The sequence below is a fragment of the Macaca thibetana genome, chromosome 9 (assembly GCF_024542745.1).
Source record: "Macaca thibetana thibetana isolate TM-01 chromosome 9, ASM2454274v1, whole genome shotgun sequence".
NCBI lineage: Eukaryota > Metazoa > Chordata > Mammalia > Primates > Cercopithecidae > Macaca > Macaca thibetana.
In genome coordinates this window covers 93,485,498-93,510,700 of record NC_065586.1, presented here as the reverse complement: position 1 = coordinate 93,510,700, position 25,203 = coordinate 93,485,498, and the positions used below count along the sequence as shown (strand labels likewise).

The 25,203-nt window shown below is 49.0% G+C and overlaps 2 protein-coding genes across 9 annotated transcripts in view; one reads left to right on the top strand and one right to left on the bottom strand.

The window, feature by feature from the left end:
• Nucleotides 1–12,932, top strand: part of MMS19 (MMS19 homolog, cytosolic iron-sulfur assembly component) — a 458,727-nt gene extending 445,795 nt beyond the window's left edge. For 3 of the 4 annotated variants that reach the window (XM_050802865.1, XM_050802864.1, XM_050802866.1), the window contains 23 exons: nt 931–1,017; nt 1,575–1,649; nt 2,349–2,426; nt 2,965–3,103; nt 3,669–3,823; nt 4,497–4,575; nt 5,180–5,305; nt 5,498–5,579; nt 5,926–6,026; nt 6,131–6,280; nt 8,089–8,244; nt 8,576–8,675; nt 9,141–9,243; nt 9,362–9,430; nt 9,652–9,778; nt 10,242–10,342; nt 10,498–10,554; nt 11,018–11,204; nt 11,509–11,591; nt 11,724–11,888; nt 11,967–12,026; nt 12,360–12,460; nt 12,541–12,932. In XM_050802865.1, coding sequence (XP_050658822.1) covers nt 931–1,017; nt 1,575–1,649; nt 2,349–2,426; nt 2,965–3,103; nt 3,669–3,823; nt 4,497–4,575; nt 5,180–5,305; nt 5,498–5,579; nt 5,926–6,026; nt 6,131–6,280; nt 8,089–8,244; nt 8,576–8,675; nt 9,141–9,243; nt 9,362–9,430; nt 9,652–9,778; nt 10,242–10,342; nt 10,498–10,554; nt 11,018–11,204; nt 11,509–11,591; nt 11,724–11,888; nt 11,967–12,026; nt 12,360–12,460; nt 12,541–12,568 — 2,409 coding nt within the window. In that variant the 3' untranslated portion in view covers nt 12,569–12,932. The remainder of the gene's footprint in view (nt 1–930; nt 1,018–1,574; nt 1,650–2,348; nt 2,427–2,964; nt 3,104–3,668; nt 3,824–4,496; nt 4,576–5,179; nt 5,306–5,497; nt 5,580–5,925; nt 6,027–6,130; nt 6,281–8,088; nt 8,245–8,575; nt 8,676–9,140; nt 9,244–9,361; nt 9,431–9,651; nt 9,779–10,241; nt 10,343–10,497; nt 10,555–11,017; nt 11,205–11,508; nt 11,592–11,723; nt 11,889–11,966; nt 12,027–12,359; nt 12,461–12,540) is intronic. The other variant, XM_050802863.1, reaches the window with a different exon arrangement.
• On the bottom strand, nt 10,295–25,202 carry ZDHHC16 (zinc finger DHHC-type palmitoyltransferase 16). 5 transcript variants are annotated; one of them, XR_007728585.1, is made up of 12 exons: nt 24,992–25,178; nt 19,224–19,471; nt 18,858–19,052; nt 18,641–18,729; nt 18,229–18,257; nt 17,491–17,624; nt 17,306–17,353; nt 16,364–16,449; nt 15,417–15,540; nt 15,158–15,228; nt 13,543–14,112; nt 10,295–10,362 (listed from the first exon to the last, which is right to left on the bottom strand). XR_007728585.1 is itself a non-coding variant. In XM_050802926.1 (11 exons), exons 2-11 carry the CDS (start codon nt 19,464–19,466, stop codon nt 13,998–14,000), a joined length of 1,134 nt encoding a protein of 377 aa, XP_050658883.1. In that variant the 5' UTR covers nt 19,467–19,471; nt 24,992–25,202; the 3' UTR covers nt 13,523–13,997. The 5 variants fall into 5 exon arrangements, 4 of the variants coding, with proteins under 4 accessions (XP_050658883.1, XP_050658884.1, XP_050658885.1 ...); XM_050802926.1 differs by lacking the exon at nt 10,295–10,362 and having other exon boundaries at nt 13,523–14,112; nt 24,992–25,202; XM_050802927.1 differs by lacking the exons at nt 10,295–10,362; nt 17,306–17,353 and having other exon boundaries at nt 13,523–14,112; nt 24,992–25,202.
• Nucleotide 25,203: the final 1 nt, after the last annotated feature.

Genomic DNA, 25,203 nt, shown 5'->3' with positions numbered 1-25,203 from the left:
CTGTGTTTTTGGTGGAGTTTGCAAAGAGGAAAAGGAAAACCTGATTTATGTTTTCAATCTGTCGTCTTGGTACAGAAACCATCAAGGCTTTCTGTTTTCAGAATTACAGCTTTTTATAAAGGTGAAAAAAATGGAAATGTCCATCAACAAGGAATTATTTAGATAAACTGGTACAACCACAAAATGAAATCATAGCCACTAAAACTAATGCTATGAAAGAATAATACCATAAAAATGTTCTTAATATGTTAAGTGAAAAAAATTAAAAACTGCATGTACAAAATTATCTTTAAGTATACAGAAACAGTATATACTAGCACATAGTAACAATATATATCAGAGAAGAAAGCAATACACGAGAAAGTTAAGCATGCTTATCTCTTAGTGGTGAAATGATAGAAAATGTGTAATCAGATCTTTAAAAATGCCTAAAGATAAAAGTTCCCAGGCCGGGCGTGGTGGCTCAAGCCTGTAATCCCAGCACTTTGGGAGGTCGAGACAGGCGGATCACGAGGTCAGGAGATCGAGACCATCCTGGCTAACACGGTGAAACCCCATCTCTACTAAAAAATACAAAAAAAAAATTAGCCGGGCGAGGTGGCGGGCGCCTGTAGTCCCAGCTACTCGGGAGGCTGAGGCAGGAGAATGGCGTGAACCCGGGAGGCGGAGCTTGCAGTGAGCCGAGATCCAGCCACTGCACTCCAGCCTGGGCGACAGAGTGAGACTCCGTCTCAAAAAAAAAAAAAAAAAAAAGTTCCCAAGGAATACATAAAAGGTCAAGCATGTCTTCTTGCTGAGGCGTCATTATCTTACTGTCTTCCCTGATTGGGTATGAGTATCACCCTGTTCTGCAGGGTTACCAGGTTCAAGCCTAGGTTCAAGGGTGGTCTGAAATGTTACACAAACCCACAGCCCTTCTCCCTTTTCCAGCCACCTAATGACCCCCATGGTATCCAGAGAGAAGACCTCATCCTGAGTCTTCGCGCTGTGCTGGCTTCTACACCACGATTCGCTGAGGTGGGTCTAGCCAAATTAAGGTGTATAGCCTCTGCCCATAGAAGGTTCTGAAGAAAGAGCAGTAAAAGCATGGAGAAAAAAAGATCTGGTATACATTTTAGGGCATGACACCCTACAAGTGTCTTATGTGGCAGGTATCTTCAAACCTTCGATATAGAAAACTTTAGCATCTCTTCATAATCCAGAGCTGGATTCAGTGGCGCACACCTATAGTCCCAGCTACTCAGGAGAGTCTGAGTGGAAAGGATCACTTAAACCCAGGAGTTCCAGTCCAGCCTGGGCAACATAGGGAGACCCCGTCCCCTCTTACACAAAATAAATAAATAAATAAATAAACCCAATCCCTATATGGTGCTGTCTTTTAAAATCCTGTAACTTTGTCAGCTTGCCTGTTTTTGAGGTAGTGGGGCTCTGGCCACTGCTTGGCAGGAAGTTAGCTCACATTCATAGCTCCTGACTTCAGTATAGCTCCTTGATAAGTAGTACCTGCTTCTGAGGACTTGATGTGACTGACATACTACCCATCTCAGGCTTAAGATCTTGCTTCTGTCCCACAGTTTCTGCTGCCCCTGTTGATTGAGAAAGTGGATTCTGAGGTTCTGAGTGCCAAGTTGGATTCTCTACAGACTCTGGTGAGTGATTTTTCTCCTTGCAGGACCCAGCTACCTTTTGACAAGTTAGGGGTACTAAAGGATATAGATTCTTGGATAGCCAAGGAACAGTTCATGGGCCTCAGAAGAGGACACCCAGGATTTGGGCCTCTGTGTCGACCTGAAGCCCCCAGCTGCATATTGTCGTGTCCCATCCCATAGTAACTGAGGAAAGGCTGACCAGCACTCCCTCTTAGGCTTCTATTTTATCAACCAGGGTAATCTCCTATTTTTCTGTTCCCTGAGTAGGACTGTTAAAAATCTTCACTGGTGCCGGGCGCGGTGGCTCACGCCTGTAATCCCAGCACTTTGGGAGGCCGAGGCGGGCGGATCACAAGGTCAGGAGATCGAGACCACGGTGAAACCCCGTCTCTACTAAAAATACAAAAAATTAGCCGGGCGCGGTTGTGGGCGCCTGTAGTCCCAGCTACTCGGGAGGCTGAGGCAGGAGAATGGCGTGAACCCGGGAGGCGGAGCTTGCAGTGAGCCGAGATCGCGCCACTGCACTCCAGCCTGGGCGACAGAGCCAGACTCCGTCTCAAAAAAAAAAAAAAAAAAAAAAAATCTTCACTGGTTTTTCTGCTGAGACCAAGGCTCCTCCAGGTGTCCTTATGCTGAGGTACCTGCACATCCTAGGTGTCTGAGTGTGCACATAACTGATAGCAGCGGTTTCCTTGGCAGAATGCTTGCTGTGCTGTGTATGGACAGAAGGAGCTGAAGGACTTCCTCCCCAGCCTTTGGGCTTCTATCCGCAGAGAGGTGAGTGTTACTCAGATAAATTCACTACTATTAACTCTCAATTGTCAGGCATGAGGGGAAATAATACATCCTGTCCTTTTCCCTCTGTCATCCCCAGGGCCAAGGTATTATGCCTGGTTATTCAGGAGGCAAGCAGGGGGAATAATTATAGTTGAATGACGAGAGAGAGTCCCTATGTGACAGTCAGCTGCTTGGTAAGAGCAGTTGATCACCTTTGCACATTACCCACTTCTTGTCCTTCTGTGGCAAGGAGTGCAGGTTATGGTGCCTCTGGCACCGTGGTGAATAGAAAGGTGAGCAGAGCCACTGCTCAGAGTTGGCTTTCTGTTTCTCAGAAAGTGTGTGTCTCTGTCCTGAGTGTGACTAAGGACTTGGTAAGAACACACCAGTTGAGAAGACACTCAGTTGACGTGTTAATTTCCATTTCTGTGTCCTAGAGGTTCTCACTCTCCTCTCCAACAAGGAAATAGGCAGTGGATTGGTGGGGTCTCATCTGGTGCAGGCTCACCTCAGTAGCCATGGGATCCCTCCCTGACAGGTGTTCCAGACGGCAAGTGAGCGGGTGGAGGCAGAGGGCCTGGCGGCCCTCCACTCCCTGACTGCGTGTTTGTCTCGTTCTGTGCTGAGGGCTGATGCTGAGGACCTCCTTGACTCCTTCCTTAGCAACATTCTACAGGGTAATGGGGCTGTGGCAGCCAGGAAGGGGAGTGAGCACAATAGAAATGACATTCCTTGCCCGGGTGTGGTGGCTCACACCTGTAATCCCTGTACTTTAGGAGGCCGAGGTGGGTGGTCAGGAGTTCAAGACCAGCCTAGCCAACATGGTGAAACCTCGTCTCTACTAAAAATACAAAAATTAGCCGGGCGTGGTGGTGGGCACCTGTAATCCCAGCTACTCAGGAGGCTGAGGCAGGAGAATCGCTTGAAACTGGAAGGCAGAGGTTGCAGTGAGCTGAGATCGTATCACTGCACTCCAGCCTGGGCAACAAGAGCAAAACTCTGTCTCAAATTTAAAAATAAATAAATAAATAAATGACATTCCTTAAGGGCCAGTGACCTTTCTTGTTTAGCCCCAATATATTTGGTGATCTGGGGGCAATAGCCCTACTCTGAATTGAAAACAATTTGAGTGTTAACTGCTTGCAAACTGTCATGGGTCTCAGTCTCCAACCTCTGTGGACTGTAGGGGAGTCAGGCACCATTTGGCCTCCTCCCCAGGTCTGTGATATGCTGCTTCTCTAGACTGCAGGCACCACCTGTGTGAACCGGACATGAAACTGGTGTGGCCTAGTGCCAAGCTGTTGCAGGCAGCTGCAGGTGCATCTGCCCGGGCCTGTGACTATATCACCAGCAATGTCCTGCCTTTACTGCTGGAACAGTTCCACAAGCACAGTCAGGTAAGGGAGCAGAATCTTTGGGGGAATGATGGGACCTGTGTGCTAGGTTCCCTTTCTCAGAGTGCTAAGTTTTAGCTGGGGCCGACATAGTAGATCTTGGGTTTTGCTCCCATTAGCTGCTGCTGCTGCTTCCCTTACTTACTTTTTCCCTGTCTCTTACATAAAAGGATCATTCTCCCAAGAAGGGAGGATTGCTTGAAGCCAGGAGTTCAAGATCAGCCTGGGCAACAAAGCGAGATCCCATCTCTAAAAAACAAAATTTATTTTTAATTAGCCAAGCAGGACATGCTGGTTCATGCCTGTAATCCCAGCACTTTGGGAGGCCAAGGCGGGAGAATCACTTGAGGCTAGGATTTAAAGACCAGCTTGGGCAACATAGCAAGACCACATCTCTACAAAAAAAAAAAAAAAAAAAAAAATTTTAAATTAGCCGGATAAGGTGGCACGCATCTGTAGTCGCAGCTACTCAGGAGGCTGAGGCGAGAGAATCACTTGAACCTAGGAGGTCGGGGCTGCAGTGAGCTATAATCATGCTACTGTATTCCAGCCTGACTGTGGCATAGCAAAACCCCCATCTCTTGGAAGAAAGAAAGGTTTCTCCCTACATCCAGAGTAGCAGGATTGAAATCCCTTAAAATATTCTTTGACTCCAGTACCCCTTGAAACATTACAGAGCAGCCAGCGGCGGACAATCCTTGAAATGCTCCTGGGTTTCTTGAAGCTGCAGCAGAAATGGAGCTATGAAGACAAAGGTGAGGTTGCCTTCCATTGCAGTGCTCTGGGGACTGTTGAACACTGCAGACTATAAAGGACAGCAGGGCAAAGAGTGCTGTGGAAAAGTAGTCTAGAACAATGGTCCTATTCTGAGGTTGTAGCAGAAGAGAACACTAACAGATGAGATGGATGAGATCTGTTTATTTTTCTCAGTGTGCTTCCTGGATACCCAGTGGATTAAGCTCTTTAAATCTGCCCCAGGAGGCGGGGCATGGTGGCTCACACCTATAATCCCAGCACTTTGGTAGGCTAAGGCAGGTGGAAAACTTGAGGTCAGAAGTTCAAGACCAGCCTGGCCAATATGGTGAAAAACCCTGTCTCTACTAAAAATACAAAAATTAGCCAGGTATGTTGGCACATGCCTGTAGTCTCAGCTACTCAGGAGGCTGAGGCAGGAGAATAGCTTGAACCTGGGAGGCAGAGGCTGCAGTGAGCCCAGATTGTGCCACTGCACTCCAGCCTGGGCAACAGAGACCTTGTCTCAAAAAAAAAAATCTACCCCAGGTTGTCTGTATATCACAGCTTAGTCAGGGATATGGAATGTAATGGCTTCCTTCTAACCTGGCCTCTGTCTCTCCCTAGATCAAAGGCCTCTGAATGGCTTCAAGGACCAGCTGTGCTCACTGGTATTCATGGCCCTAACAGACCCCAGCACCCAGCTTCAGCTTGTTGGCATCCGTACACTCACAGTCTTGGGTGCCCAGCCAGGTACATCTTAAGGGAAAGAGAGAAGAGAAGGATATTGGTCCTTTTCTTGTAAGGCTGCCTTAGTGAAAAGCAGCCTTACTATCCTGTTCTCACTGCAACTCTGGATGATTTGGGATTTCTAATAAGAGCTTGGAAGGGTTGTGATGGCTGCAGGGGACGAAAGATGGGATTCATGTTCCCTTCTAACTACAGATCTCCTATCTTCTGAGGACTTGGAGCTGGCAGTGGGTCACCTGTACAGACTGAGCTTCCTGGAGGAGGATTCCCAGAGTTGGTGAGAATTTAAAGCAGTGAGATATAGAGCACGCTGTTCCCTGCCTCTGTATTGGCAGCAACAGATCAAGCTAGGACCAGGGCTCTGTGCTTCTGACCCTTGGCTCTCCTTAGGGGAGGTGAGCTCTGTGTTAGGCTCTGGCTGCTAACCGGTTGGAGAGATGTAGGACTGCTCTCTTCTTAGGCTTTAAGAAACCCTGTCAAACTCAGTGGTGTAGGTACTTGACTTCTACTCTTTGGCAAGGAGGTGTTGGGAGCTCACACTCCTGAATCTGCCTAATATCAGACCTAGGCAAGAGAGCTGTGAGCCAAGGCTCAGCCATTGCTCATCTGCTCTGCGCCTCCAGCAGGTTGGCAGCACTGGAAGCATCAGGAGCCCTGGCTGCTCTCTACCCTGTGGCCTTCAGCAGCCACCTCATACCCAAGCTCGCTGAGGAGCTGCGTGTAGGTATGTGTCTCTAATCCTCTGTGGCGCATCCCTTCCCAGCAAGGCTTTGGGGCCTTCGTGCTTGCTATCACACAGTGAACCTTCATCTTATGGGTTGCTTTCAGGGGAGTCAAATTTGACTAAAGGAGATGAGCACATCCAATGCTCCCGGCATCTGTGCTGTCTGCAAGCCTTGTCAGCTGTATCAACACATCCCAGCATCGTCAAGGAGACACTGCCTCTGCTGCTGCAGCATCTCTGGCAGGTGAACAGAGGTAACTACTAGGAATAATAACCAAGGGACTGGGCTGAATGGGGAGCTGTAGTCAAGTTTGGAGTTGATGCCTCTAAGGCAGTGGTTCTAGCTGTAGCTATACATAAGAGTAACACAATCAACTCTTTAAAAAAAAAAAAAAAATACTGATGCCTGCGTCCAACTAAATCAGTCTCTGAGGAGGGATGGGACTTGGGCAATAGTACTATTAAGAGTACCCAGCCAGAGCCGCCGCCCATGCCTGTAATCTCAGCACTTTGGGAGGCCAAGGCCAGTGAATCACTTGAGGTCAGGAATTTGAGACCAACTTAGCCAACATGAAGAAACCCCGTCTCTACTAAAAATACAAAAAAATTAGCTGGGCATGGTGGCATGCGCCTGTAATCCCAGCTACTAGGGAGGCTGAGGCAGGAGAATCTCTTGAACCTGGGAGGCGGAGGTTGCAGTGACCTGAGATTGCACCACTGCACTCCAGCCTGGCCAGCCTGAGCGATAGAGTGAAACTCTGTCTCAAAAGAAAAAAAGGGCCGGGCATAGTGCCTCACGCCTGTAATCCCAGCACTTTGGGAAGCTGAGGCGGGCAGATCACAAGGTCAGGAGTTGGAGACCAGCCTGGCCAACATGGTGCAACCCCGTCTCTACTAACAATTATCTGGGTGTGGTGGCAGGCGCCTATAATCCCAGCTACTCGGGAGGCTGAGGCAGGATAATCATTTGAACCCTGGAGGCGGAGTTTGCAGTGAGCCAAGATCGTGACGTTGCACTCCAGCCTGGGCAGACAGGGTGAGACTCCGTCTCAGGAAAAAAAAAAAAAAGTGCCAGGCCAGGTGTGGTGGCTTACGCCTGTAATCCCAGCACTTTGGGAGGCCAAAGCTGATGGATCACTTGAGCTCAGGAGTTTGAGACCTGACCAGCCTATGCAACATGGCGAAACCCCATCTCTACAAAAAATACAAAAATTAGCCAGGAGCAGTAGCATGCACCTGTAGTCTCAGCTACTTGGTAGGCTAAGGCAGGAGAATCACTTTGAGCCCGGGAGGTGCAGGTTGGAGCAAGCCAAGATCGATTCATTGCACTCCAGCCTGACCTGGGCAACAGGAGTAAAGCCCTGTCTCCAAAAAAAAAAAAAAAAAAAAAAAGAGTAGGTAATTTTCATGTGGGGCAGAATTGAGAGGCATCACCCTAAGGCCATGGTGCTCAAAAGATGGTCTGTTAACCAGCAGCATGGGCGTCATCTGGGAGCTTGTTAGAAGTGCAGAATCTCAGGCCCTCACTGATCAGAATCTGCATTTTAACAGTGTCCCCTGGTAACTCAGAGACCGTTGAGTTTGAGAAGCAGTGCTCCAAGGCAAAAGTGACAGCAGCCTGCCCTGTGGGTAGATTCAGGCCTACCATGGTTGATCCAGCAGCTGTTACATAGTAGAATGAATACTAGACTTGGATTATAACTTGGGCTTGATTCCTGACTTTGCACTTCCTGTGACCCTGGAAAAGCCACTGATCTTTTATTTCATTGTGCCTGCATGTCCTTCTCTATAGAGTGAGGGAAATTATACTTCTAGGGTTGTTACGAAAAATAAGGGGAGAATATATACAAGTGTTTCTGCTGCAGAGCCTGGGACAGAGCAAGTCTCAACTATGAAGTCTGAATAGATCAGAAAGAACAGCCAGGAGAATAAAGTGACTCAGCTTTTTAATAAGGCACTCTTGGTCTCTTCACTCATCTTTGTTCTTCTCATCTGCTGTGTATTGGAAATACCTGAAAGTGCTTTTAAGAAAACCTTACAGAGAACACTTTCTCACCAACAGGGAATATGGTTGCACAATCCAGTGACGTTATTGCTGTCTGTCAGAGCCTCAAACAGGTGGCAGAAAAATGTCAGCAGGACCCTGAGAGCTGCTGGTATTTCCACCAGACAGCTATACCTTGCCTGCTTGCCTTGGCTGTGCAGGCCTCTATGCCAGGTAACTTTCCACCTCTCCTTCCTGGCCTTTGGGAACTCTGCCCTCTGCTGGTGTTGAACACCACTCCCACCCTCTGGGTATTGGTACTGTGTTTTGTATCATCAGAGGTTTATTTTGAATCCTTTGTCCTCAGAGTGTGGCCCCAGGTCAGACCAGTCCTGTTTCTAGTGCCCTGCTGGTTCTCAGGACTACAGCACTACCAGAGGCCAGATTAAGAACTGCTGTCATGGCTAGAGTCAAGCCCCAGAGTCAGTGATGGTGACAGAACCCAATCATCCATTTCTTGAACCTGTCATGGTCTTGTGATTGTGTGCATGTGTATGTTTTACAGAGAAGGAGCCCTCAGTTCTGAAAAAAGTACTGTTGGAGGATGAGGTGTTGGCTGCCATGGTGTCTGTCATTGGCACTGCTACCACCCACCTGAGCCCTGAGTAAGTATAATCATGGATGTGGCCTGAACCCAGGGAGGATAGCATTCTTGGGAAGAAGCAACAGGTAGCTGCCTTGTCAGCTGTCCTTTTACCTATATGTAAATGTGGGTGCAGTTAATTGTCTTGTAAGTTTTGCTGACAAAACAAAAGGAAGGGGCTCTTAGCATCATGGACTGTGAGGGTGGGAAGCCATGGACCAGTGGTTCTTAGCTGCAGATGGGCTTAAGAATTACCTGTAGGGCATTTTAAAACATACCTTGACTTCCCAGATGGGAACCTGAATATAAATGATTACTGGCACATAATATGTGCCAAATTAGTATTTGTTCAATGCATGAATGATCAGGGCATGTCCCATTGACTTGGTGATCCTAATTTGAACCCCAGGTTGAAAAGCATGTCTGTGGAGGAGAGGGCTGCTTTAGAATCCTAGCTCCTTGGTCATACCTAGTACTTTGCCCCCAGGTTAGCTGCCCAGAGTGTCACACACATTGTGCCCCTCTTCTTGGATGGCAACGTCTCCTTTTTGCCTGAAAACAGCTTCCCGAGCCGATTCCAGCCATTCCAGGTGACAGTCTTACAACTTACATCCTTCAAGCTGGTTTTTTTAGGGCTAATCTGGAATGGGTAGAGGGGCAGACAAGCCTATTGCTGGCAGGTTTGATCGGGCTCTGCTTCTTTTATAGGATGACGCCTCGGGGCAGAGGCGGCTGATTGCACTGCTTATGGCCTTTGTCTGCTCCCTGCCTCGAAATGTAAGTGAGCACATTTGGGAAGTACCGTTATTTAACCTTGACAAGGGGAAATGGATCCCAGGTGACTTTGGGTTGAAATTTGCCACAGGCTAAGCTGATCTTTTACTTCCCCCACCAGAGGAGTTAGTTCTTATCCATCCCGGTCCCTGCTGCCACTGTGTACTGGTTCTCTTGGAGTTCAGGTGTTCTCTGGGTCCATTACATGGCCAGGTTTTCTGTAGGTGGAAATCCCTCAGCTGAACCAACTCATGCGGGAGCTTTTGGAACTGAGCTGCTGCCACAGCTGCCCCTTTTCTTCTACCGCTGCTGCCAAGTGCTTTGCAGGACTCCTCAACAAGCACCCTGCAGGTACTGAGATCAGACTGTGTAAGGAGCCTCCCACAATCAACTACCCGTGAAACCTTATAGCTCAGTTCTCATTCTCTTTTTAAAAGGAGCTTGCTAATAACATTAATAGGGCTTCAACTGCTCAAGCACTGTCCTGGGACTGCCTGTGGGAAAAGCATCAAGACCACAGTTGGGCAGAGCTTTATAGTACCTAAGAAGAGAAGGGAGCACAAAGAATCTAGTTCTGCCATCCTACTCCCTACAGTGGGGCTAGTGACAACCCTCTCTTTTCCAATGGCAGCACCTCTGTATTATGAGAATACCAGGCTCTTCTGCAGGTGTCCAATCATTTTGTCCACAGGCAAAAATGGTATTTTCCCTTTCTAACAGCTTCTCAGGGAGCTCTGCACTTAAGTGATTTGCATCCTTCATTGTTAAAGGGAAAATGTGTAGCCTTTATGTCACCATTTCCTCTCCTTTTTAGGGCAACAGCTGGATGAATTCCTACAGCTGGCTGTGGACAAAGTGGAGGCTGGCCTGGGCTCTGGGCCCTGTCGTAGTCAGGCCTTCACTCTTCTTCTCTGGGTAAGGAGTTGGAGTAGAGTCTGTTTAGACAGAGAGGCAGTTATGTCTGGTTAAATAAAATGTCCCTGTTTGACCCTAAACTATAAACATCTATGTCTCTGGGTTCTGGGGTTTGAGTGTCATTCCCCAATTGCTCTCTGTGTCTCCAATTACAGGTAACAAAGGCCCTAGTGCTCAGATACCATCCTCTCAGCTCCTGCCTTACAGCCCGGGTACGTCCTTTCTGGAGACAGAAGAACCCAGGACCTAAACAAACTTTCTTGTTGCTCCTATTCCTCCCAAGGACTTCCATCCTCCTCTGTGTGGGTTTTTTTTTTTTTTTTTTTTTTTTTTTTTGGAGACAGGGTCTCACTCTGTTGCCCAGGCTGGAGTGCAGTGGTGCGATCACAGCTCACTCCAGCCTCAACCTCCGTAGGCTCAGTGATCCTCCCACTTCAGCCTCCCAAGTAGTTGGGACTACAGGGGCACCCCACCACACCCAGCTAATTTTTGTATTTTTTGTAAGAACTGGGTCTGGCCATGTTGCCCAGACTCCTAGGCTCAAGCAGTCTACCTGCCTTGGCCTCCCAAAGTGCCAGGATTATAGGCATGAGCCACCATACCCAGCCCCATTCTCATCTTTGGCACTTAAGATTCTTCTTCCCTGATGTACCTCAAAGGCTCTTTTTTCTCCAGCTCATGGACCTCCTGAATGACCCAGAATTAGGTCCAGCAGCAGCGGACGGCTTCTCTCTGCTCATGTCTGACTGCACTGATGTGTTGACTCGTGCTGGCCATGCTGAAGTGCGGATCATGTTCCGCCAGCGGTTCTTCACTGATAATGTGCCTGCTTTGGTCCAGGGCTTCCATGCTGCTCCCCAAGGTGAGGAGTCTGAAAGAAAGGCCCCACATATACACACCTCTCCTTTGCTTGGCCACATTCCCCAAGATAATTTAGGAGCCACTTGCTTCTTTAGAGCTATATTGTGGTCTGTGCCTAGAAGACTAAACTTCTAGATTCTTGTCCCACTTCTTCCTTTGATGGGTGTATCTTGCTTATTCTGAGCGTGAAGGACTTTTTCACCCCTTTGTAGGCTGATGTCTCAGCCTCATCACAGATCAGGATTGAATTCTCAAGCTATATATCGAAGTCCAATTTCTCTTCTAAGCCTTTCCATTTTTTACAGATGTGAAGCCAAACTACTTGAAAGGTCTTTCTCATGTACTTAACAGGCTGCCCAAGCCTGTTCTCTTGCCAGAGCTGCCCACGGTAAGTCCTGCAGGCAGAGCTTCTAAGCAAAGGACAAAGCTATTCTTCCTCAGATGGGGCTAGAAAGAGGAGGGGACAAGAACCAGGATCTTCACTATGTGGCCATCCCCCACCTTGCCCATTGCCCCTTAGCTTCTTTCCTTGCTGCTGGAGGCCCTGTCCTGCCCTGACTGTGTGGTACAGCTCTCCACCCTCAGCTGCCTTCAGCCTCTTCTACTGGAAGCACCCCAAGTCATGAGTCTTCACGTGGACACCCTCGTCACCAAGTTTCTGAACCTCAGCTCTAGCCCTTCCATGGTGCGTTGAGCAGCAACTCTTTTAGGCACCAGCATCTCTCCCTGGGCACGCTCTCACCTCCTTGTGGTTGTGTTCCAGGCTGTCCGGATCGCCGCACTGCAGTGCATGCATGCTCTCACTCGCCTGCCCACCCCTGTGGTAAGTACCTCAAGCGTCCCTCCTTGGCCTGGGAACGTCTCAGAAGAGACATGTAAGTACCTTTTTGCCTTAGTCAAGTGGGGTTGGCCACCCTGCTGTGTAATTGAGATCTGAATTACAAGGTGCAGATCTTGTAATTCTGGGCCCAAGGATTATTTTCCTTGGGCCCAGAAGGTAACAGAATGGTCATCCTGCCACTTAACATCCCTTGGAATCGCTAAAGATGTTTTGCTTTCCTCAGAATGTTATTTGTACAGAATCAAAAAAGCGGTACTTTCAGCTGCCTTGGATGAGCAAGGTTGATTATATCCTCTATATCCTCTGACACCACAGCTGCTGCCGTACAAACCACAGGTGATCCGGGCCTTAGCCAAACCCCTGGATGACAAGAAGAGACTGGTGCGCAAGGAAGCAGTGTCAGCCAGGGGGGAATGGTGAGTTTCTGGGTCATGGGGAGAGATGGGACCAAAATGAGCCTCACCACTAATGCCGCCAACTTTCTTTCTGCCTACAGGTTTCTGCTGGGGAGTCCTGGCAGCTGAGCCCTCAGTCCTGGCCTAGACTGTTCTGACAATCTAACCTGGAATTACTATCGAGCCATCGTCCCCAAAGCAGGGAAACCACTGGCCTCTTGACTGCCTTTCCCACAGACACAGCACAAATGCTAGGCCTCTGTTGCATGGCTGTACAAGGAACGTAAGAGTCCAGATTTCTAGTGGATTTGTGAAATAAGTGTGTGTGAGACACTTGTGTTTGAAGAAAGATCTAGGGTCCTGGGTCTCTTGTATTGGTATGTCAGAAAAGGGGCGATATGCTGCTGAGGGGTGAGTGCATATGAGTGTGGCCCTGAGGACTGAGGCTGGCGGATGTGTGTACCTGCTGAAGAATAAAGATTTCTTTTGGTAAGGGGCTGTCAGATATTTCCCCCACCCCACATATGCTTCATATAACCCGAGGGGCCACTGCACCAAGCTGGAGGAACAATGACAGGGACTGGCCTGTAAGCCCAACACCTTAGGAGGCTGAGGCAGGCTGATCACTTGAGGCTAGGAGTTTCAGAGTAGCCCTGGCAATACAGCAAGAACCCATTTCTACAAATAATTAAAAAAAAATTAGATTGGGCATGGTGGCCGATGCCTATAATCCCAGCATTTGGGGAGGCTGAGGTGCATGGATCACTGGAGGTCAGGAATTCAAGACCAGACTGGCCAATAGGGTGAAACCCCATCTCTACTAAAAATACAAAAATTAGACATGGTGGCACACGCCTTTAATCACAGCTACTTGGGAGGCTGAGACACAAGAATCACTTGAAACTGGGAGGCGGAGGTTGCACTGAGTCGAGATCGCACCCCTGCACTCCAGTCTAGGAGACAGAGTGAGACTCCGTCTCCAAAAAAAAAAAAGGAGGCATGACCAGAACACCTACTCACTAGGTTTTGACCCTGACTTTCCCCTTCCCTGCCCTATTGTGAGGCAGAGAGTGAAAAGCTACATATCTTTAAAAATCGAATACCTTTATTTTTGTTCCCTTCAGCAGCATGTGAGAAGTGGCAGTGACCTCAGCAGCAGGTCTGGTATCTTTGCCCTGTTGAGAAGCCAAGATCTCAGCTGTACTAGTCAGGTGTTTTTTCAGACAGCAAGTAGGAGAGGTGGTGGCCAACTCCAGTGCTGTATCCTGGAGGAGGTCCTGGTCAGCACTGGGCAAGGTAGGTAGCTAGCTGCCTGACCCCTAGTCTGGGGTTGGAACTTCTGTTTGCCTGAGTAAAGGGATGTCCTAAGATTTCTCCATATTGTGTCTTTCTTCTGCAGTGGCAAAAAGGCTGGTCCTTGAATTGTCCTGCATGGTACCCTAAAGCAGGCCCACTGGCTCTTTTTGATCAAGGATTCCAAGAAAAGTTGCCCTTGGAGGCCCTTGAAATAACATAGGAAGCAGAATGAGTGCTCAAGTCGTGGCTGACACAGTCTAGCTCACACTGCCATCACAGAGGCTGAGTGAGCAGTCACCCAGGGAGGGGGCTCCCAGCTCATTCCATTCCCATGGGGCAGGTGACTAGAAGGTAAGAGCACCCGAGTAAGCCAATGCCTAGAAGAGAAAAGAGAAATGTCTCTGAGTTCCAAGAATTCTTGGTCCTTCCCGATCATCATTCCTTAACAAGCATACATCAAGGTATCCTGAAGCTACCTTGATGTCAATCATGAAAGTAACAAAAGTTCTAATTTTTTCTGCCCAATTTTATCCAACAAATGTACCTTTTGTTGCCTTGAAGGCCTTTTGAGGTTTCGAGCTCAACTTCTAAAGGTCCACTTTAAGCACAGTGATAGGAGTGTCATGTACATGGGAAAGGGTGGAGGGAAGGCACGTCTGCTCATCTAATTGTTATCGCCTCAGTAATTGCCATTTGAAAAATTGTTTCCCCAGCCAGGCGCGGTGGCTCACACCTGTAATCCCAGCACTTTGCGAGGCCGAGGCGGGCGGATCACGAGGTCAGATCAAGACCATCCTGGCTAACATGGTGAAACCCCATCTCTACGGAAAATACAAAACAAAAATTAGCCGGGTGTGGTGGCGGGCACCTGTAGTCCCAGCTACTTGGGAGGCTGAGGCAGGAGAATGGTGTGAACCCCGGAGGCGGAGCTTGCAGTGAGCCGAGATCGCGCCACTGCACTCCACCCTGGGCAACAGAGCGAGACTCCGTCTCAAAAAAAAAAAAAAAAGAAAAATTGTTTCCCCTTGTCTTGGGCTGAGAGGTAGCTCCAATTACTGTCTTAGGGCCTCTGTGACAAGTAGATTATTTTCATCTCACAAATTATTGGCTTGAACTCTAGACACTGCTCTCCAAGTGAGAGGTGACTGATGGCCACCGAATCCTACAACCAGAGGCCCCTTCCTGAGCACAGCTTTCCTAGGATTCTACCATAGTCATGTTGAAGCCTTATCTGTTACTTAAAACCACACAGTGTTGGCCTCAAGCCTCTTAGGTTCAAATGAACAATGATCTCTATTCGTAGAGTCTAGAACTGTGCTAACACAGTAGCTACTAGCCATATTCTAAGTGCTCACAGGCACAGAACATCTTTCTCATCACAGCATTCTGTTGGACCGCATTAGTCTGTGTGTCTTACATTACCTTCCTGTGTCCACACCCAGGAATACCTTCCAGTTGTCCAAGCAGCCGTAGTTGTAAGGATTCCTAAATACCTGGAGCCAAGAAAAACACGTTTCTTTGAACTTCTAATTTTTGAGACTAAACTGGCTAAGCTAAAGCTCAGGTAGAGTAGTTCTGGCCTTTTACAATGCTTGCCCTAGTCAGCCCTGCCCATGGCCTGTTTACAGGAGAGCAGGTTCAGTTACCCACCTACCCACCCGGAGCCTTTAACCCTACTCACTCTGCCCTTGGCCTGTAGCCGACGTCTCTCCTTCTTGTTGATGTGCCTTTCGATGCTAGTCTCACCTCGACTGATGAGAACAGCATGCCATACAGTTAGGGCACCCAGGGCAAGTGCCACAGAACTAAGAAAAGAGGGGCGAAGACTGGTGGGTAGTTTAGAGAGGGCTGGAGGAAGTATGTCTGAAATTGAGCTAAGCAGTAACAACTGGCTTGTAACCTCTCTACCTAAGTCTTCCTCACCTCCCAGCATATATCCTAGATAAACTTTTACTTCATTATGTCTATAAAGAGCATCAATGAAAAAGCATCAAAGTGGCCTAAGAATAAATGATGTGAAGCCAGGCATAGTAGCTCATGCCTAGTAGTCCCAGCAACTCGGGAGGCTGAGATAGGAAGATCATTTGAGTCTAGCATGGGCAACATAGCAAGACTCCATCTCTGTTGTTGTTGTTAAAGGAAAATAAGAGAGTATGCAGAAAGGAGAGTAGAGAAGTCTGTATTACTGAGAAAATGTTCTATATTTCCTAAAATACCCATGCTTGGGAGATAGTGGGAGGTAGTAAAAGCACCCAGGGTTGGAATGGGATGGCAAGAAATTCAAATTCCAGTGCTACTATTCCTACTAGCTGTGTATCATAGAATAAGTCACTTCACCGCCCCTTGGCCCCCAATTTTCAGTTTTCCTCATCTATAAATAAGGAGTTTAACTTACTTTGGTTACATATCAAGCATATACTTGTATCCATGTGCTTAGTAATAAGCAATGCCAATATCCTCAGTGCTCCCTGCCCCGAAATGCTTTAGAAAAGTGCTGGCTCTTTGCCAACCTAAATTAGACTAAAACAGTAGCAGTTCACTTAGGAATGGGTTTCCGCCTGCATGTGGGCACCTAAAAAACTTTTTTTCTGAAGCTTCCCCTCCCTTAAAACTATCAAAATTAAATACCTGCACAGGAACCAGAGGTAGACAAGACTCTTGTGAGTCATCCTTTCTCGAAAGGAGAAGATGGGTGGTGGGGTCTGGTGATAAGTCTAGAAAAAGAAAACAGCAAAGCTGGCTCATTTGCTCCGTGGGTCTCCAGCAACGGCCCCAGCACCTATAGGCAGGAAGTGATCCAAACCCAGGCAGAGAAAACGGGGTAAAGCCACAGAGGAGTCAGGGTAGCAGCGAAGATGGGTGGACCAAGCCCAGCGGCATCACCACATGGACAAACACTGGGCAGCAGAGCAGGGTCTGGACAGGATGGTGAAGCACAGGAGGAGCTGACCCTGGGCCTTTAGAGTGACAACACAGATGGGGCTCCAGGGGAAGCCACTCCAATCCCCAGCCAGAGCTCCTTCACTGCGCGGCTGCATCCCCAAGAGAGGAGACCAGACCATACCCAGAATGGACTGACTGGAGTGAGGAGAACCACTAGGGACTGTGAAACGGCAGCAGAAATACAATCAATATGGGCCCAAGATGGGTTCAGCAGATTAAGGAGTCCTAAAAGGTACTGGGGGGCAGGGATGATCCAGATGTAGATAGACCAGGTGCAAGGGATGATCAGACTGGCTCAGCCTGATCTCTGTCCCCTGGAACCCCATTACACAGACTAACATAGACTCCTTGCTGCTCAGGCCGTCACCAAGGCAGATTGCTTGCTCGGCCGAAGAGAGGTGATGATGGGATAGATAGCCAAAACTGTCAAATACCAGGAACTTCCAGCTTGCCTGTAGGTCACTTAGTTTACCCACCACAGCCAGTCTGCCTGAACACTCCTGATCTGGTCTAGAGTGGCCTCTCAGCAGCCTCTACAACTAAATGGGCAGGTCGGCCCCAGTTGCCTGAGCAACTCTATGCCCCCAGACCTGAGCAGCAGGAGGCAGTGGGGTGGGGACAGCCCACCTGGTTGGCAACCGCCTGTAGTTTGTTCTTGTCGAGCTGTTTCATTTTCTAAGGGGATGGAAAACAGTGCTGGTTATACTCTCACGCCTCTAGGATGGGGTGCTACTGCCCCATTCCTTAGGGACAGATTCTACATCTCAAAGTTCTGCACTACCAAGCTGCCCTATTCCTGACAACGAGCTCACCTCAATGGCAGCATAAGCCTCCCGGAAAAGGTCCCAACTTCCATAGCTGCAGTAGACACAGCCCAGAGTCATGAAAAAGCAGAATGAGAAGAAGTATCGATGGTTATAGTGGCCCACACAATTGTTTAGCCAGGCTGGTTGGGAAATGATTAAGGACTAGAATCAAACACAATTTCAGGTGGTGTCCAGGCCCCTCGGATTCATCCCTGGTTCGTGACAACATCACCCAAGCCTCAGGCTTCCAGTCACTAAGAACTACTTTCCAAAGGCAAGAAAATACAAGACTTTACACCCAAGGTTGAGGTAGAAGTGCTCAAAGCTTTTCAGAGCATTCAGGTCCCACCAGGAAGTCACAGAAACTGAAATCCTTCACTAAAATGAATCTGCCGATATTTCCGCCTAGCTGGAGTCAGCCAGACATCTGTGTGGAACAGCAGACGGGGACCCATAGTTCTATCTGGCGTACCCAGTGAACAACCACAGAAGCTCAAACATCTCTTTCCATCCAATAGCTGTTAGCATGAGAGTTTAGAAAAGAAAGAGCTATTAAAAGATTCCTTGCTCCAAGAAGATCTGTCCTAGAGTGTGAGCTTCCTGCTCCCCCAGGAGATGGTCAGCCCCCACAACTCCTCAACTCCAGTGTTCTCTGCAGGGTGATGCTAAAATTGTGGTCATTAACCCTGTACAGTACTCTGGAGCTAAGGAAGGCCTCAGGCAGAAGAGGAAGCAAAAGGATACGGCAGTGGTGATCCATCTTCAGCACACACCTGTGAGGAAGGGACACAGGCTCTGTTACGGTGGCCAAAGTTCTTGAGATGTCAGTGCCAATTCTGACATCATCCTGCTGAGGTGGAAAGGGCACAGACTTTGAAGACAGCCAGGCCTTGCTTCAAACCCAGCTCTGCAGTTTAATAGCTATAAGATACTGGACAAGGTAATTCATCTCTCCAAACCTCGGTTTTCACAAATGGTAATAATGCCTAACTCACAGGACCATCGTAAGGATGAGGTGTCAGGAGAAGAGGGCACATCGCCTGGGACATGATGGGTGCTTCACCTATGTCTTAGCAAACTCAAGGTGAGGTTTTGCCCTATGGCTACAGCAGAAGGGCCACAGCTGGGATTCCCAGAGAGCAAAGCCAAGACCCACCTGTTGCAGATGCTGCAGTGGTGTGTTCGGGCTGGCTTGGGGTAAATGCACTTCTTACAGATGGAGACCGTGGCGATATCATTCCTGCCCTGTGTGAAGGGAGAGCATAACTGTGGCAGCACCAGTTCTGTCTCAAAACATACCAAGGTACTCTCCCCACTCCTGGGACCAGGTCCCATAGCCAGCAACTTCCCCCAGTGCCCCTGTGAGGACCCACCTGGGGTGGGTACCCAGGCGGAGTGGTGATGGCCTGGTAGTAGTGGAAGACAATCAGGATCAGATTCCAGTGGCTATAGAAGAAATGCCAGCAGAGTCGTGGCACTGAGTAGGTTCGGAGGATGAGAGGCAGGACACATAGGTAGGCGATAGCCACAATGGAGCCTGTCAGCACGATCACCAGGACTACGAACACCTGCCAACACCAGCAAGGTCAGGGAGACATAGCGCAAGAGCTATGCCCAAAGCAGACTCAGAGTTTCCCTAGGGGTGGGGGCCGGCCTCCAAAACCTGGGTTGAGTCTGTCAGAGACATGTCCCTCTGCTCCCCACAATACCCCTTTTCCTGCTCCCTGGACATCACTCACCACTCCAAACCAGCGGATCACATTGTCTACCAGCCAGTAGACAGGCTCAAAGGCAGCATCAACAGCAGTGTCACTGCCCCCAAAGGAGTTGTAGAGCAGGGAGCGCAGGCAGACCTTGCCGTAGCGCCAGCGCTGTACTAGACCCCGGAGCAGAGGTGGACAGCGGCGCCTGTAGCCCAGCAGCAGAAGCAGGCGGAGGCAGAGGCGGGCTGGGCCCAGCAGCAGGCTCCGCTGGCCTCGCATGGTTCCTAGGAGAGCACACCATTGTGAGGATCTAGTCTGAGCCCTCCCTTCCCAACCCGCTAGTGGGAAGGCCTAGAGTACTCACTGGGAGGGCAAAGACCTGAGACTAAGACCCAGCTAGGCCAGTCACCAACTATGAGAAGTAGGGAGGTTACTTCATTTTTCTACGGACAGTGCCCATGTTCCAACCAGATTAAGGGGGTAAGACTGACGGTTCTGAGCCTGCAGAAATCGTACTTATATTACACCACATGGTTGCATAGCAAATCCAAGGTGATGCACACCTAAAGCAACAGGCCACAGGGAAGGGTGAGAAAGGCCGCTCCAAACCAAAGCAGTCTTAGGAATTGTCTGTGTAGACAGACCTTTGGGTGGAGTGTGGCCCACATGGACAAAGCTACCCACTGTGTCTCTGGGCATGGCCACCGTAGCAGAGATCGCCCAGGCTTCCTGACTGCGTTGGCGCATCAACCTACCTTTAGACGATTACTCCTCACCAAAGAACAGCCAGTGGAGGAATGAGTACACAGAATGTGGATCCTGCACCGAGATATTCCCTGGTGCTATTTAAGTCTTGGCAAAAGATACTCTTCCTTCCTATTCCCTCTGGGCTGACGTCACAGGCTAGCCACTCAACCTGGTAGCATGACATTCCCTGTCTCCTGTCAGGACAGCCAGCTACCCCTTGCATGACAGAAAATGCTTTGTCTCCAATTCCATTCCCAGCCCCACTCCTAAGGAAATGGTAGCTAAGATAACTCCAGGTATTCTGAGCCAAAACCACAGGAAGGAGTCACGAGCAATGGGAGGGGACCTCCATGTTGATTCATGAAGGCCTTGGGGGCCTGACCTCTCTGATGGACTCCACTGCCCCAGTCTAATTAGACACTCAAGAACCTTCTCTGCAGCTGCTGCCTTAGCCCCAAGCTGCCCAACCAGACTTCCCAGTTCACTGCTTCTGTGGCACCTCTACCAGTGCCTCCATCTCCTCTCTGCAGTTTCTACCTCATGCAGCAGCCATGGGAAGAGATCAGCTACCTGGGCAATGACCAGAAGACACAGATGTGCTAACAGATGACAGTTTCATCAGTTCTGCAGATTAAATACTTTCACCAGAAAGAAAAATTATCTGATTTTGCCCTGAGGCAGCCAGGGAGGGCTGCTTTGTCCTTGACAACCCCATTGACTTATTTAACAGGTAGCTCAAAACCCAACAGAAACTGGAGGAGGCTGCTCCACTGCAGGGACGGTTTCAATTCTGTAACTGGAGCACTGTACTCTCCTTGCACCCTGGCTCATCCCCACAAAAGACCTTTCAAAGAAAACACTTAATTACCTCCTTGCACAAGCCCTGTAAGCTCTAAGGCGAAAACGAACTCAGCAGACAAGGTCTACAGAGGAGAAAGCACAATTCGGTAGGGACCTACACAGCACCAGGATAAATAAACCGTCTGTTCCTGTCACCTCCTAGGAAGCTAAAAGAATTAAAGGGAGTGTAGAAAAGATAAAAAAAGGCCAGGCATGGTGGCTCACGCCACTCTAAATAAGTGTCTCCTGCTATCATTCTGTCTGATTAATAAAGAGAGAAATACAAACTGTTATTAAAATCATGGCACTTAGGAGCTAGAAGTCATTTTTGAAAACAAGCCCAACCAGAAATCAGCCCAACCGTGTAAATAGAAAGCTCCTAGATGCACAGATACAGATTTGGGTGAACAAAGTCTGAAGCTAGGGCCTCTCTCCATTAGCTAACTCCCAACACTTTGGGAGGCTGAGGCAGGTGGATCACTTGAGGTCAGGAGTTAGAGACCAGCCTGGCCAACATGGTGAAACTTTGTCTCTACTGAAAATACAAAAAAATAGCTGGGCACGGTGGCACATGCCTGTAATCCTGGCTACTTGGGAGCCTGAGGTAGGAGAATGGCGTAAACCCGGGAGGTGGAGGTTACAGTGAGCCGAGATCACACCAGTGCACTCCAGCCTGGGAGACAAGAGTAAGACTCCGTCTCAAAAAAAATTTTAAAAAAAAAAGCTCAAGCTCAAACTTCCACCCCTATTGTTTGGAGGCATGATTTGGCTTGTAGCATGAATTTTTAAAGTGGTAGATACCCACAATCAAATGTAAGAGTGGGACAAAACAGATTACCCCACAACAAATCTAGGTGGCTGTGGGACTGTCCACACCGCTGTTCATTCCCTTTCTATAGCTAATGGAGAGTTTCCTATTTGCCAAAATACTTTTTGTAGTATTAGCATGCAAATCCAATGCATTCCTCATTTGTAATAAACTCGAATTATATGCTACTTCACACCTCTTCTAGTCTTAAAAAAAAAAACTTCTGTTCTCCACTTTTCAGATCATTCTCAACCACGTCCTAAATTCCTGAGCGCTACAGGAAATGCCTGCCTCAAGGACTAGATTTACCCAATTCCTTAGGGTTCAATTCTGTCCCTAAGCAGTTCTGTAGCCTCGGACAAATCATTCAACCCTGCTGGGACTCAATCTCCTTGTGTTCACATTCAGTGAGGGAGTGGGATTAAATGCTGAAGTCCCTTCCAGCTCTCACCCTTATTGATTCTGTAACTATACGGATACAGTCAACCCCCATATCTGCGGAGGGATTGGTTCCAGTCCTCCCTTCAGATACCAAAATCTATGGATGCTCAAATCTGTTATAAAATGGCATAGGCCGGGCGCGGTGGCTCAAGCCTGTAATCCCAGCACTTTGGGAGGCCGAGACGGGGGGATCACGAGCTCAGGAGATCGAGACCATCCTGGCTAACACGGTGAAACCCCGTCTGTACTACGAAATACAAAAAAACTAGCCGGGCGAGGTGGCGGGCGCCTGTAGTCCCAGCTACTTGGGAGGCTGAGGCAGGAGAATGGCGTAAACCTGGGAGGCGGAGCTTGCAGTGAGCTGAGATCTGGCCACTGCACTCCAGCCTGGGCGACAGAGAGAGACTCCGTCTCAAAAATAAATAAATAAATAAAATAAAATGGCATAGTATTTGCATATAACCTATACATATCCTCCCATATACTTTAAATCATTTCTAGATTACTCATAATACCTAATACAAAGTAAATGCTACACATAAACACTTTTTTTGTTTGTTTTTGAGATGAAGTCTTGCTCTGTTGCCCAGGCTGAAGTACAGTGGCAAGATCTCGGCTCACTGCAACCTCTGTCTCCTGGGTTCAAGCAATTCTCCCTGCCTCTGCCTCCCAAGTAGCTGGGATTACAGGCACCCGTCACCTCCCCCAGCAAATGTTTGTATTTTTAATAGAGACAGGGTTTCACAATGTTGGCAAGGCTGGTCTTAAACTCCTGACCTCAGGTGATCTGCCTGCCTTGGCCTCCCAAAGTGCTGGGATTATAGGCGTAAGCCACCACGCCCGGCTGCCCCCAAGTATTTCCAATCCATGGTTGGTTGAATCTGCGATGTGAAGCTCACAGGTATGAAGGGCAAACTGTATTTGGTAAGTGTAAATGAAATGTTTATAAAGCACTTAGCACAATACTTGGCTCATGGAAGTACTCAAATATTTGTTGAACGAATGACCTGGAGGGATGCAGAAGTGGAAAGCCTGGCCAGATGTCTATCTGTCCTACAAATACCAACAAGGACACTCTTGCCAATGTGATAACTCTAAATAAGTGTCTCCTGCTATCATTCTGTCTGATTAATAAAGAGAGAAATACAAACTGTTATTAAAATCATGGCACTTAGGAGCTAGAAGTCATTTTTGAAAACAAGCCCAACCAGAAATCAGCCCAACCGTGTAAATAGAAAGCTCCTAGATGCACAGATACAGATTTGGGTGAACAAAGTCTGAAGCTAGGGCCTCTCTCCATTAGCTAATGGGGTACAGGATGCCAGGAAATTGATATATGTAGTAAGTGGGCTGCAACTGAACATACAAACTTTTTTTTTTTTTTTTTTTTTGAGACTGAGTTTTGCTCTTGTTGCCCAGGCTGGAGTGCAATGGCACAATCTGGGCTCACCACAACCTCCGCCTCCTGGGTTCAAGCAATTCTCCTGCCTCAGCCTCCTGAGTAGCTGGGATTACAGGCATGCGCCCCCACGCCCGGCTAATTTTGTATTTTTTTAGTACAGACGGGGTTTCTCCATGTAGGTCAGGCTGGTCTCGAACTCCCAACCTCAGGTGATGCGCCTGCCTCAGCCTCCCAAAGTGCTGGGATTACAGGCGGGCCACCGCACCTGGCCCAGACTTTTCATCTCAGGAAATAGAGGTAAAGCAAAATTCAAAAATATGTGTGTAGGGAAGAAGGGGGTAATCTCAGTGAACAGGGGAGGAAACAGAGCAAAGCGCAGCTTTACTACCACCCCAAGCACAAGCCCGAGTACTCTCATCCCTCAGTAACAGTCACAGGCCATAGTGGTCGTCTGCCACCAGACAGGAGGAGATTGCAGGCCACAGCACTTCCCTCTTCCCATGGCTCTAAGTCACCATCTGTTTCCCAAGGGGAAAGTCGACTGAGGGGACAGGGAGGGACAGGCGGCAAAGCCATCAGAAGTCAGGTGAACTGAGATCAAAGTCGTAGGCAATGTCATCTGGACAAGGACGCTGCTCTCGGGATGTTTGCAATCTCAAGTAGGAGATACCAGACATCAATAAAGAGTAGCATTTTATTCACGTGCAGACCTCCCTTCTGGGGTAACACCCTGAGAAGAAAAAGTAGCAACTTTATTTTGGGGCTGCTTATCTTTTGATGACGGGCCCACACAACCAGAGTTCGGCTTTTTCAACCTGAGAAAGCTTACTTAAGTGGGGATGGGAGGCCGCGAAGAGGATCGGACCGCAGGACTGGAAGCTACAGTTAAAAAACCGGGAAAAGGCCGGGCGCGGTGGCTCACTTTGGGAGGAATCACCTGTAATTCCTGCACTTTGGGAGGCTGAGGCGGGCGGCTCAAGAGATCGAGACCATCCTGGCCAACATAGTGAAACCCCGTCTCTACTGAAAATACAAAAATTAGCTAGGCGTGATGGCGCGCGCCTGTAGTCCCAGCTGCGCGGGAGGCTGAGGCAGGAGAATCGCTTGATGCCAGGAGGCGGAGGTTGCAGTGCGCAGAGATCGCGCCACTGCACTCCAGCCTGGCCAAAGAGCGAGACTCCTTTTCAAAAACAAAACAAAACAAAAACCGGGAAAAGGTTTTATTTCTCAATGACAGCCGCGAGGTGAAACTGCGATGGACTGGAAGTCAAAAATCGCGGGTTCCAGTTTGGGCTCTATCTTGAAGATTTTGGACAAGTCAAACCCGGTCTCTGAATCTGAGGTTCCACATCTGTGAAATAGACGAGTTGGGTCGCTTGACCTCCTTCCTTCCTGCTCTGAACGTAACGGTTGCTCGCAAGGTGCGCTCCGGCTGAGGAGGGCGCAGCCCCGCAGGGCAGGGCGAGGAGAGAGCAGGAACCCGGACTCAAGACAAGGCCCCAGGGCATTGCCCGACCCAGAAAAAGGGACTAGGATGGGGAGCAAGGGCCGAGGCTTCGCCCTTACCTGCCGCCTGCCGACTCCCCAGTCAGCCAAACCGAGCCCCGCAGCCTCTGCCGCCGCTCACTGCCACCCCCTCCGACTCGGCGCCCCGGCCGGGCCCGGCTCAATCCAAACCACCATGGCCCGCCGCCTGCAGTGCCACCCAGCGGACCCGGACCTGCCGCCAGCCCATCCTCAATCACACGCGCAGGCGCAAGCATGGAGCGCTGAAGTTC

Excerpts from the sequence above, each read along its gene's own strand:
- ZDHHC16 (XM_050802926.1), bottom strand. The coding sequence starts at position 19,466 with ATGCGAGGCCAGCGGAGCCTGCTGCTGGGCCCAGCCCGCCTCTGCCTC. Across the intron at positions 15,541-16,363 it reads TACCTCTGGTTCCTGTGCAG|TTCTGTGGCACTTGCCCTGG; the intron begins GTATTTAATTTT and ends CTCTTTTCTTAG. Across the intron at positions 14,113-15,157 it reads CTGGGTGTGGACACAGGAAG|GCATTGGCTTACTCGGGTGC; the intron begins GTAATGTAAGAC and ends TTTCTCTTCTAG.